At 41.9% G+C, this 12326-nt stretch overlaps 1 protein-coding gene across 5 annotated transcripts in view; it reads right to left on the minus strand.

The window, feature by feature from the left end:
- Nucleotides 1-12326, minus strand: part of SPMIP7 (sperm microtubule inner protein 7) — an 84184-nt gene that overhangs the window by 47986 nt on the left and 23872 nt on the right. For all 5 annotated transcript variants that reach the window (XR_011855851.1, XM_072153083.1, XM_072153081.1 and 2 more), the window contains exon 5: nucleotides 6760-6827. Coding sequence is in view for 4 of the 5 variants with exons in the window: in XM_072153083.1 (XP_072009184.1) it covers nucleotides 6760-6827 (68 nt within the window). In the remaining variant the exon portion in view is untranslated. The remainder of the gene's footprint in view (nucleotides 1-6759; nucleotides 6828-12326) is intronic.

A 12326-nucleotide genomic window follows, 5' to 3' on the forward strand; every position in this document is an offset into this window, starting at 1 on the left:
CAAAAAGACAACACAAAAGATAAATAAAACCAATTAAAAAGGTAAAAACTCACCAAAATGACATTTCTAGGGAAAGCACAACATGTGATAGTGTGTGTGCAGATCCAGCAATCCAGCTCCCCCGCTGAACAATGACCATAGGAGCAGCAGATGAATAAACATTTGTGCACATTATGTCGCAGCATTCATGGGATAGTAAACTATTCACATAGTGCACCTTCACCATGAAGGCCCAGTGCAATACAGTTACCTGATACAGCAAGGAATAAGTCTGTCAAAAGCAGGCAGTCCCTAAAGTGCCGAAGAACTTAACCATCAACTATACATCCTTTACTTGGATAAACACAAGGAACAGTTCACATCAGAGGATCAGACAATGTAAAGGAATATGCTCTGATACAAGTTCCTTCAGTACTTCCAGAAAGAATAGGAAGTTGGTAGCCTATAGAATCTATTTCCCAATCTGCAGAGCCTTTGTCCTTTTATATATGTAAATATAACTAGATTTAGAACATTCTAATCTGATGTAAGATATTCTCCTGAAGGGATCAAACATCCTGCTTTCTGGACAGTAAGTTGACTTGTAAGACCGGCTCTGCAATAGGATGTCCTTACCCACACAAGATCTGTCGTAGTATTTGGGAATTAGACATTACCATGTTTCACAGGTCATACAGTAGATTTCTTCCGTACCTTTGTACCAGTCCAAAGTCTAAGGGGAATCATAACCTATACGCCTGGAGTTCTGTTATGGTACATCTTAAAAGAATATGTATTGGGTAAAAGGCAAGTAATCAGTTCATTCGGGGGTCTAGACCTTGAAAAGAATAGAAAGCGTAATCGACATCTATGTCAAGTAGGTTGTATTACTTATTTATTATTCATTTGGAATTTTTTCCCCACTTCCCAGTTCACGCCATGGAATTTTAAAGAGGACCTGTCACCCTAAAAATGACCCCCACAAAAAGTGCCCCCCCCCATACTCCTCACCCCAGCCCCTTTCTTTAAAAAAAATGTATTTGTGGTAAATTGATTTAACCCCTTAAGGACGGAGGGTTTTTCGGCTCATTTCTCGCTCTCCAACTTCAAAAATCCATAACTTTTTCATTTTTCCGTGTACAGACCTGTGTGAGGGCTTATTTTGTGCGTAACAAATTTTACTTTCCCATAATGTTATTTATTTTAACATGCCGTGTACTGCGAAGCTGAAAAAAAATTCCAAATGTGGAAAAATTGAAAAAAAACAGCACGTGCGTCACGTTCTTGTGGGCTCAGTTTTTACGACTTTCACTCTTCGCTTCAAATAACATGCCTAATTTATTCTTTGGTTCGGTGCGATCGCGGTGATACCAAATTTATATAGGTTTTATTGTGTTTTAATACATTTTCAAAAATTAAACGAATGTGTACAAAAACGAAAAAAAATTTTTTGCCATCTTCTGACGCTAATAACTTTTTCATACTTTGGCGCCGCGGTTATTAGCGGTGGGGGTTTTATGCATTATGCAAAAACCCCCACCTCTGTATGAAGAGGACTCAGCCCGTGAGCCCTCTTCATACATCCCTTATACCTCTGCGCCGTAGAGCTACGGCGCAGAGCGTTAAGGGGTTAAAGTGATCCGATCTCTTACAAAATAAGAGGTCGGATTCTCCAAACTTGTGTCTGGGCAGTCGGCCTTATTCATTAGGGGGTCGGCCGACACACCCCCAGCATGTCCCTGTCTGCGGGGACCTGTAAGAGAAGCCGGCATTATCTCATGTATTGCATAATCGCTGCCGGCTCTCCGCGATTTTCGCTGCATGTTAGCCTGCGCGGCCGTAGCTGCTATTAGTGCAGCGCGGCCGGCTGGCAATGTACAGGCAGTCCCCGGGTTACATACAAGATAGGGTCTGGAGGTTTGTTCTTAAGTTGAATTTGTATGTAAGTCGAAACTGTATATTTTATAATTGTTGATCCAGACAAAAAAAATTTGGGCCCCAGTGACAATTGGAGTTTAAACATTTTTTGCTGTAATGGGACCAAGGATTATCAATAAAGCTTCATTACAGACACCTTACAGCTGATTATTGCAATCTGAGACTATAGCAAAGCATTCAGAAAGCTTCACCAGAGGTCAGAGGGGTCTGTCTGTAACTATGGGTTGTCTGTAAGTCGGGTGTCCTTAAGTAGGGGACCGCCTGTATAGGAGAAAGTCTGCGGCCGCAGCTGCATCTCGGAGAGCTGGCAGCGATTACTCAATACATGCTATGCTGACGGCTTCTCCTACAGGTCCCCGCAGGCAGGGGCCTGCTGGGGGTGTGTCGGCCGACCCCCTAATGAATAAGGCCGACTGCAAGATAGGAGAATTCGACCTCTTATTTAGTAAGAGGTCGGATCGCTTTAAATAAATTTACCAAAAATACATTTTTTTAAAAATGTCTAAGGAGAAAGGGGCTGGGGTGAGGACTATGGGGGGCACATTTTGTGGGGGGTAATTTTCGGGGTCACAGGTGCTCTTTATATACCGTCACCACGAAGTGCATTTTGTTATGCGAGAAACAAGCCCACACACAGCTCTTTACATAAAAAGATGACATAAAAGATATTGATTTTTGAAGGTGTGTAGTGAAAATGGAAACGCAAAAACCGAAAGAGGGCCTTGTCATTAAGGGGGTTAAGTAGTCTGTGGTCTATAGTAATGTGGTCTGTGATTATGCAGTCTGATTCTACATTCTATCAACTGAACTTGCATCCCCTATTCACCTTTGTTACTGACAAATTCAATACATAGGGGCAGATTTATCAAGTGTCTGAAAGTCAGAATATTTCTAGTTGCCCATGGCAACCAATTACAGCTCAGCTTTCATTTTATCAGTGCTCATGAATATTTTAAGGGGGTGCTGTGATTGGTTGCCATGGGCAACTAGAAATATTCTGACTTTCAGACACTTGATAAATCTGCCCCATAGTCTTCTAGTCTGTGTGGTGGGGAGATTAAACCTGATCAAGCTGATAATACTGGCAAAATGTTTCTACACTGCTCAGCATGTGAAAGTCCCTAAGAGTTTTTTTTAAAGAATGCCATTTAAAGTCCATTTGCATTTGCAATTTCTTGAGTTAAGCTAAGCTTGCACTAGCTAAAAGGCAGGCTAGGAATGCATTATCAACTACTTTTTTTTATTATTTGGCCAGCCACCATTGCTACAGCCCTCTGTTGATGCCAAATGCACAGCATCACCTTTGCCACTACTTGGGCCTCACCTCGCTTTGGCCGATGCTGGAAGGAAACGCTTCCTGCAGAATTACTTTACTACTACTTCATAGGCTTGCAGTACAGGTTTGGAATCATTGTAAGCAAATGTGTGACACAACCCTGACCTTCCTCACCTGTTCACCACTGAAAGGTGTGAAGAATAGTAAGGGTTGGAGGTGGTGATTCTGGTGATTTATATGAGCAGAATGTTCTAATGGCCTTACAGTGAAAGTAAAATACACCCAAGGCACACTTTTATTGTTATTTACAACTTGGCTGAACACTGGTAGCCCAGTTTCTTCCCCTTTGAGTACCCAGGGGATTTGGAGATTTATTGGTATTGCTTAACAGAATGACCCAACTGCACATTATTCACTAGCCATATATTACTCCAGTCCGCCTCTTCTCTATGAAAAGGGCTGCACCCACTTTGTGACCACAATGTTATACCCTCCAGACCAATTTCTGCCAAAGAATATGATTCTGCCTGTTGATATTTGAATTATGAAAATATTTTTTGATGAAATACATTTTATTATCCAAAAGTGAAAAGCACTGTAGGTCAATATGATGTCTCTATACATAACGGGGCACATTTACTAAGGCTCCACGGACCGCGATTCTGTCGGGTTTTTCCAAATATTTTGAGCCTAATTGCGCATTGGTTCCCGCTCGCATGCGACAGAAAAGGTGGGGGTGCCGTATAGCAACCCGACGGATTAGGACAAACCGTGGAATATAACATTGAAATTGTGTCGCAAGATCAAGCACTTAGATGCACCAGGTAGAAATAGGTGAACTCCGGGATCTCAGTTGGGAAGCGACACATGAAGGAAATTGGACGCACAACCTTGTGAATCGCGGTAGACCCGAATCCTCGTCGGACAACGCAAAGCGGGGATTGGGACAGGACCGGGTAAGTAAATCTGCCTCAATGTGTATAACTTTGCCAGTCTCCACATAAACTTGAGCAATATGGAAGTTTTGATCATTCTAAAATAATATTTTCTTTATCATGTAAATGAGGCTGGGCACATGGAGAGAGGCAGTGATGTCACCAGTTACCCCTCCCCTCCCCCTGCTCATGTCTGTGTTTAATGTATAGTAAAGCATTGCTAGTGTCTGTGCTTTACCTGCTGATATGCTCTCTCCTCCTATACACATGTGTGACACTATAACATGGCTGCCTGGAGCTGTTGCATCTCTCCTATACACACACAGGCTTCAGGGGACGCCAGCACCAGGAAGTGCATGGAGGAGCCAATAAACCATTATACCTCACATCATTATACAGGCTGTAAGTCAAGCACTGGGGGTCCCACTAATGAATAAGCTGGACAGCTGAATATGATAATGATTCAATGGACATCTTTGAGGTAATTTGCATACAGCTTTAGGATCTCATAGCTTAAGTTTACAGGCATGTAGAGGGACAATGCTTTCTAATGGCAGTTTATGTATATATATATATATATATATATATATATATATATATATATATATATGTATATATATATATATATTTAGTTTCGGGGGTTAATTTGCCTGACGGGTTCTCTTTAATTACGAAAGGCTCAGTTTGCACATAGCTACAATGGCAAACATTAGCAGCCCCTTATCACAGCACAAGGGGAGCACTACACCCAACTTTATTTTTCTATATATACATATATACACTCACCGGCCACTTTATTAGGTACACCTGTCCAACTGCTCGTTAACACTTAATTTCTAATCAGCCAATCACATGGCGGCAACTCAGTGCATTTAGGCATGTAGACATGGTCAAGACAATCTCCTGCAGTTCAAACCGAGCATCAGTATGGGGAAGAAAGGTGATTTGAGTGCCTTTGAACGTGGCATGGTTGTTGGTGCCAGAAGGGCTGGTCTGAGTATTTCAGAAACTGCTGATCTACTGGGATTTTCACGCACAACCATCTCTAGGGTTTACAGAGAATGGTCCGAAAAAGAAAAAACATCCAGTGAGCGACAGTTCTGTGGGCGGAAATGCCTTGTTGATGCCAGAGGTCAGAGGAGAATGGGCAGACTGGTTCGAGCTGATAAAAAGGCAACAGTGACTCAAATTGCCACTCGTTACAACCAAGGTAGGCAGAAGAGCATCTCTGAATGCACAGTACGTCGAACTTTGAGGCAGATGGGCTACAGCAGCAGAAGACCACACCGGGTGCCACTCCTTTCAGCTAAGAACAGGAAACTGAGGCTACAATTTGCACAAGCTCATCGAAATTGGACAGTAGAAGATTGGAAAAACGTTGCCTGGTCTGATGAGTCTCGATTTCTGCTGCGACATTCGGATGGTAGGGTCAGAATTTGGCGTCAACAACATGAAAGCATGGATCCATCCTGCCTTGTATCAACGGTTCAGGCTGGTGGTGGTGGTGTCATGGTGTGGGGAATATTTTCTTGGCACTCTTTGGGCCCCTTGGTACCAATTGAGCATCGTTGCAACGCCACAGCCTACCTGAGTATTGTTGCTGACCATGTCCATCCCTTTATGACCACAATGTACCCAACATCTGATGGCTACTTTCAGCAGGATAATGCGCCATGTCATAAAGCTGGAATCATCTCAGACTGGTTTCTTGAACATAACAATGAGTTCACTGTACTCAAATGGCCTCCACAGTCACCAGATCTCAATCCAATGTGGTGGAACAGGAGATTCGCATCATGGATGTGCAGCCGACAAATCTGCGGCAACTGTGTGATGCCATCATGTCAATATGGACCAAAATCTCTGAGGAATGCTTCCAGCACCTTGTTGAATCTATGCCACGAAGAATTGAGGCAGTTCTGAAGGCAAAAGGGGGTCCAACCCGTTACTAGCATGGTGTACCTAATAAAGTGGCCGGTGAGTGTATGTATCTAATAGGGGCAGCATCTGACAGGTTAAGATTGGTGTTAAAGGAAACCTACGATGAGGAATCTACCATCAAAAGTAGATCTCATGCTAGATTCCTCATGCCTACCTTTGCCCTTATCTGTAATTTAATAATCCTAGAACCTAACCTTACTTGTGAAAAACTTTATTTTAGTAATATGTAAATGAACTGCAGAGGATACTGGGGCGTGTACCAGTCTGGCGGGACACTGGGAGCAAAAGTTAGCACACGCCCAAGTAGTCTCTGAAGTTAATTTACAGGTTTAATACTTTATTTTAGTAATAAGTTAGGTTCCAGGATTATTAAATTACAAATATAGGGCACAGCCAGGCAGGAAGAATCTACCATCAGATGTAGTTCTGATGGTAGGTTTCCTTTAATTGTTGTTGAAGTAAGAGGCCTGCTTTCTTCTATTGCAAGGCTCCTGCCATTAGCCTTTTCCATTGGCTCCATCCCTAAATTTAAGTCATGGGGTGGTAAAACATTCTTCACAAAGATGTACAGTTGCATTATTTTGCACCTACAGGTTGAAAACTCAAAACACACGTACCTGTTTACAAACCGAACTTGTGCATGCCTTTTTGTGCAATGTTTTTACAAAGTGAACCCTTTCTAATACTTACAAATCTTTAGGCTTTTTATGCCCATGGAACATCCTTGTTTGGAATCGGTCCCACATTCCACTGGCTACCTGAAAAATTGTGAAAAGCAGGAAAGAAGATTATAAAGCTATATTAAAATCCCCACCTGCATACTGCATTTCTTAGTTATGGGAATTATTAACCTTTGCAACATCAAAATATAGTGGGGAAAAGAAGTACTTGGTATACAACCAATTTTGAAATTTTTTCACCTACAATGACTTGAAAAAGACTATAAACTCACAGTGTATCATAACTTTTTTAAAATTTTTCCATGTAAAGAGCTGTTTAAGGGCTTGTTTTCTGCTTAACAAATTGCACTTAATATTCCATGCCGTGTACTGGGAAATGGGAAAAAAATCCAAATGCAGTAAAAATGGTGAAAAAACACCATTGTGCCATATTCTTGTGGGTTTGGCTTTTACGGCTTTCAACGTGCGCCCCAAATGACATTTCTACTTCCTCCTTTGGGTCGGTGTGATCACGGGTATACAAAATTTATATAGATTTTATAATGTTTGCATACATTTACAAAAATCCTATACATCTCCTTCTTCTATACTATAGTTCTTCTCACTCCTAGGAAAGAAAGGAGAAAGAGAAGAAAGAGACTAGATTTATCCTCCTTCTTTCCTTTCTTTTCCTAAGACTCCTCATTCCCGTAGATGCAATATGTGTTTTAACAAACTCGAATAAGAAGCCTGTATGGAAGGACTGTGTAGATAGTATTATGCGTGAGGAAAAGACGTCTCTCGTTGATGAGCTGAGATCCATGTTTCAGTTGGAAGTAAAAAAAAATACAGTAGCATCCCTCTTTTCAGAAGGTCCTCCCCCTCCTAAAAAATTCAAATCCCCTGGACCCATCCCAGAGATAGACTCAGATCATGAGGTTGAGTCCTGTTCTTTCCAGGAGGGCAAAGAGGAGCAGATCCTGGAAATTCAGGAGAAGAAAACAGAATCTAGGTTTCTTTTTTCTCTGGATAATTTAGATTCCTTACTAAAAGCAGTCAGAGAGACTCTGTATATCGAAGATCCTGTGGAAACAAAGTCAGTGCAGGATGAACTCTGGTCTTCCCAGTCAATAGTGTGTTGGAGGACCTTATACGTGAGGAATGGAGAGAACCAGAAAAATGTCTCTCATGGCTAAAGAATTCAGAAACAGACTGGTCTTTGAAGAATAATCTAAACTGTGGGATTCGATTCCAAAAGTTGACGTTCAAGTCACGAAGGTAGTCAAAAAGACCGACCTCCCTTTTGAAGACGCAACTCAACCAAAGGACCCTATGGACTGAAAATCGGACAGTATCTGAAAAAAGACGTGTCAGCGATACAAAACTTAAAAGCAAACATCGCAACCACTTCAGTTGCCAGAACCATAACCTGCTGGCTTAATGGGTTGGAAAACCAAATCATCAGTGGAGAATGTCAGCCATCACTTTCATCGCTGATGCTTTAGGGGAATGCGTTTGATTCTCGGCTAAGGAAGAAGCCCTTTCCAACATAGCCTGTAGAGCCCTTTGACTGAAACAATGGTCGGGAGATTTAAGATCAAAGGAAAATCTATGTGGCGTTCCTTTCATGGGCAAATTCTTATTTGGCCCAGAGCTTGACGCTATCTTAGAAAAAGCAGCAGACAAAAAAAGGGATTCCTAGAAGAAACCTTCCTTTTGTGGTTCCTGAGAAAAAATTCCATCTTAACGAGGTAAAGGCAAGCAAGGCAGGTGGAGTTACCCCAAAGGGGGTAGATGTAGGGGATACAGCACCTCCAAAAGTAGTCAACTCAATCCTGCCAGAAAACAGTGACGTCAGGGTGGGGGGAAGACTTGCTCTTTTCCCCTCCCAATGGAACCAAAATATAGCAAGAATACATGGATCCTAGGAGTAGTACAGGAAGGTTACAGAATCAAACTGAACTCTCTACCTCTGCAAACATTTGTGACAACAAAAGTCTCTTCTCCGCAACTCCACCTTCTCATGTGGAAAGAAGTGCAATCCCTGTTAAACAAGAATGTGATATCCCCTGTACCATCTCATCAGGTGAGAAAAGGCTTCTATTCTTCCCTCTTCCTAATACAAAAGCCGAATGGATCCTACAGGATGATTATAAACCTAAAAAACCTGAACAGACACATCAAATAGAAATTCAAGATGGAGTCCCTAAGATCTACAACACCTTTAATTCCGGAAAACACAGCACTTTGCACCATAGACCTGAAAGACATGTACTACCAAGTCCCAATCCACCCCACCTCTCAAAAATACCTCTAATATCCAGCTCAGAAGAAAATCTGATATCTCAGAGGGACACAACTTTAAAATTCCTAGAGCATCTGGGTTGGATAGTGAATTATGAAAATCGAACCTTCAACCCAGCACCAGAATAAAATTCTTGGGTATTCTACTAGACTCAGTACATCAGCACTCACTTCTCCCAGAAGAAAAAGCCCTAAGCCTTAGCCTAAGCGATATATCATCCCAGCCCAGAAACATTTCAGCTTTCGTCTTGGATCCTGAAAAATAGATGTTGAGAGCTAAAGGCCTATCAGTTAAAGTCATTGCGACATTACAGGCAAGTAGGAAACCAGTCACCCCGGCTATCTACTTAAAAATCTGGAAAACATTTGTTTCTTTTTGCCATCCCGAAATACCTAATCTATCTTCTAATATACAACAGATCCTGGAATTTCTACAAGCAAGGCCTAAAGACCAGCACATTAAAAGTCCAGATCTCAGCCCTCAGTGTCTTCTTCCACATCTCTCTGGCTGAACATAGGTGGGTAAAAAGGTTTATAAAAGCTTCCGCTAGACTTAGACCTAACATTCCCATCAAAACACTCCCATGGGAACTTTTAATAGTCTTGAATAGGCTCAGGCAGGAACCCTTCAAGATCCAGGCACTTTCTATAAACAAGCCTCATCTCAAAATTTCTGATGATGTGATCTCTCTAAGACTCAATGCCAGTTTTCTTCCCAGGGTAGCAACTGACTTTCATCGTAGTCAGGAAATTATCCTCCCCTCCTTTTGTCAAAGCTGCCACCTGGTCCAGCACTGGAACTTTTGCCAAACACTACCGTTTGGACTTGCACTCAGCTAGAGACTTATCGTTTGGTAGAAAAATCCTACAAGCAGTAGTCCCTCCCTAAAAAAAAATTCCTAATATCATCTGGTACATCTCCAGGTGTAAAAATTTCTAATATCATCTGGTACATCCCCCGTCATGGGGGGACGTCTTGGAAAGCGAGAATTAGACTCACCGGTAATTGGTTTTCCATTTAGTCCACCATGACGGCCTCGAATTATTTCCCAACCCCCAAGACATTATTGTTTGGTTTTGTCTGTTTGAGAAGTAACATACTAATAAACCTCTTGCATCCTCTTTTGGTGTAGTTATTTGGTAGACACTGGAGAGGGATGCAGTGGAAGGGACATTTAACCTCTCTTCTTCCTGTCCCTGCAGAGGTCAATAGGTAATCCTCCAGGTGGGCCGTCATGGTGGACTAAATGGAAAACGAATTACCGGTGAGTTTAATTCTCGCTTTTTTTTGCTATTTCTTAAACCCTCTAGGGTACATTAACTCTAAATGGTCTGTTCCTACCATATACTGCAAAACTACTGTATTGCAGGATATAGAATTATTGCACAGTATTCATTACACTTAGCCACTGGATCACTGTAACAAATCTGCAGAAACCAGACATCCATCGGGTCGAAAGGATCCAAGATGGCGACGCCAGGATTTAAGTGTCTCCGGCAGTTTTTCCAGAAGCATTTATAGGCCCCACGATTGGTGCCAGCCCCGACCACGGGTGTTACCGGTGGGTGTTTGCTGCAATATGCACCTCCACCTTGTATGGAGAGGGCTCAGCTGCAACTGTTGACACAATTGCTAGCAAATGGAAGAAACACAAGATGACTGTCAATCTTCCTTGATCTGGGGCTCTGGGGGATCATGATGTAAGAGTGATTCTGAGAGGTCAAAAATCAGCCCCTAACAACAAAGGAAATGACCTGAAGCACGCTGGAGGCCACAGTCACAAAGTTTACACTATGTCACCATGGAAAAAAATCATCAGTTTGAAATTTACCATTGACCATCTGAATGATCCATAGGAGACATGGAAGAAGGACATGTGATTCAGAAGAGACTGCAATGGTACCTTTTTTGTATCAACTCCACTTGTGTTCATAGGAAGAAGGAGGATACATTGTCCCAACCATGAATCATGGGGGTATAAATATCATACTATGGGGTTGCTTTTCTGCAGTGGACAGAACTAATGCTCCATATTGAAGGGAGGATGGCTGGGGCCATGTATCACAAGATTTTGGCCAAAAACCTAATTTCCTTAGTAACAGCTTCGAAGATAGGTCCAGCCAACAGTGAAACTCCATGTAGCCCAGTGACAGCCCTGAAACCTTCAAGGCAGCTTTAATTGGTCTCTGTAAGGAGACAGTGCTGTCTACAGTTGGGAATCTCTTCCATCTGGAATGGTTACACCGGTTTGGCTTTAATCCCACATTGTGTCAAGTCATGCTTGGTGTTAAGGGGGGCTCCTTTTCAAGGTAGCAAAGTGAGGTGTGGTTTTCCTCGTCCCATCCTGAAAACCTTATTTGCATATTTCCCAGAATCCAGATATTTACAAGGAGGCCTTAATTGGCAAAGTCTAAGGAAAACTCTTATTTCCTGATCCTAGAAGATCGTATTGAGGAGTAGGCAAAAATCCCTGTGTATGCAAACTTTGTCAAGAACTAGAGGAAAAGTCTGACCTCTGTAATTACAACAAAGGCTTCAGTACTAAATACCAAGCCTAATACAAATTATTTAAAAATCATACAACGTTATTTTAAGGATTTTTTTTTTTAGATTTTTGCTTTCAGTTTAAAGGGAACTTGTCAATAGAAATCAACCTAATAAACCACTGCCAGTATGTTTTGATGCAGCTTAACACCATCTAGATCATGTTTCTTTTATGGGCTTTTTTGATGGCATCATCCGAAAATTGACTTGGAGGTAAGATGTAAATTGGTCGTATAAAGTCAAGGAGGCGGAGAGCTTACCACTGAAGTCAAGCTTTCCCTGCCTCAAAATGTCCCTTCACAGACTTTTGGAGAGCCAGTTACTGATGTCCTTGAACAAAGGACTTTTTTTATATAATTGTATTTTTATTATCATTTTCAAAGAAATATATCAAAAAGAAAGTTAACATGCACGTATTTCACATTGAAGTTTTTCAATAATAATACAACCGAAAGACAGGTTTTATCCAAAAAGATATTAACAGCTCAACTTTCCCCATCTACATAATGGGATATAAGGCCTGGTAGCGCAATGTTTTCCTGGCATTCGACCAATTACCAAGGACAGCATCAACTCCATGCCCAATCGGTCTAGAAGGGGGGGGGGGGCAACAAAAGACAATCAGACAAACTCACCATGATAACAATTAACACTCGGGTAGAAACAATAGGGGTGACCACCTCACTCTCCTCCTCCTGCCCGCTCTTCCATCCAATAGCGATCCCAACGTTCCCAAGTTTTGTCAAACA

Source organism: Engystomops pustulosus, chromosome 5 (genome assembly GCF_040894005.1).
Source record: "Engystomops pustulosus chromosome 5, aEngPut4.maternal, whole genome shotgun sequence".
NCBI lineage: Eukaryota > Metazoa > Chordata > Amphibia > Anura > Leptodactylidae > Engystomops > Engystomops pustulosus.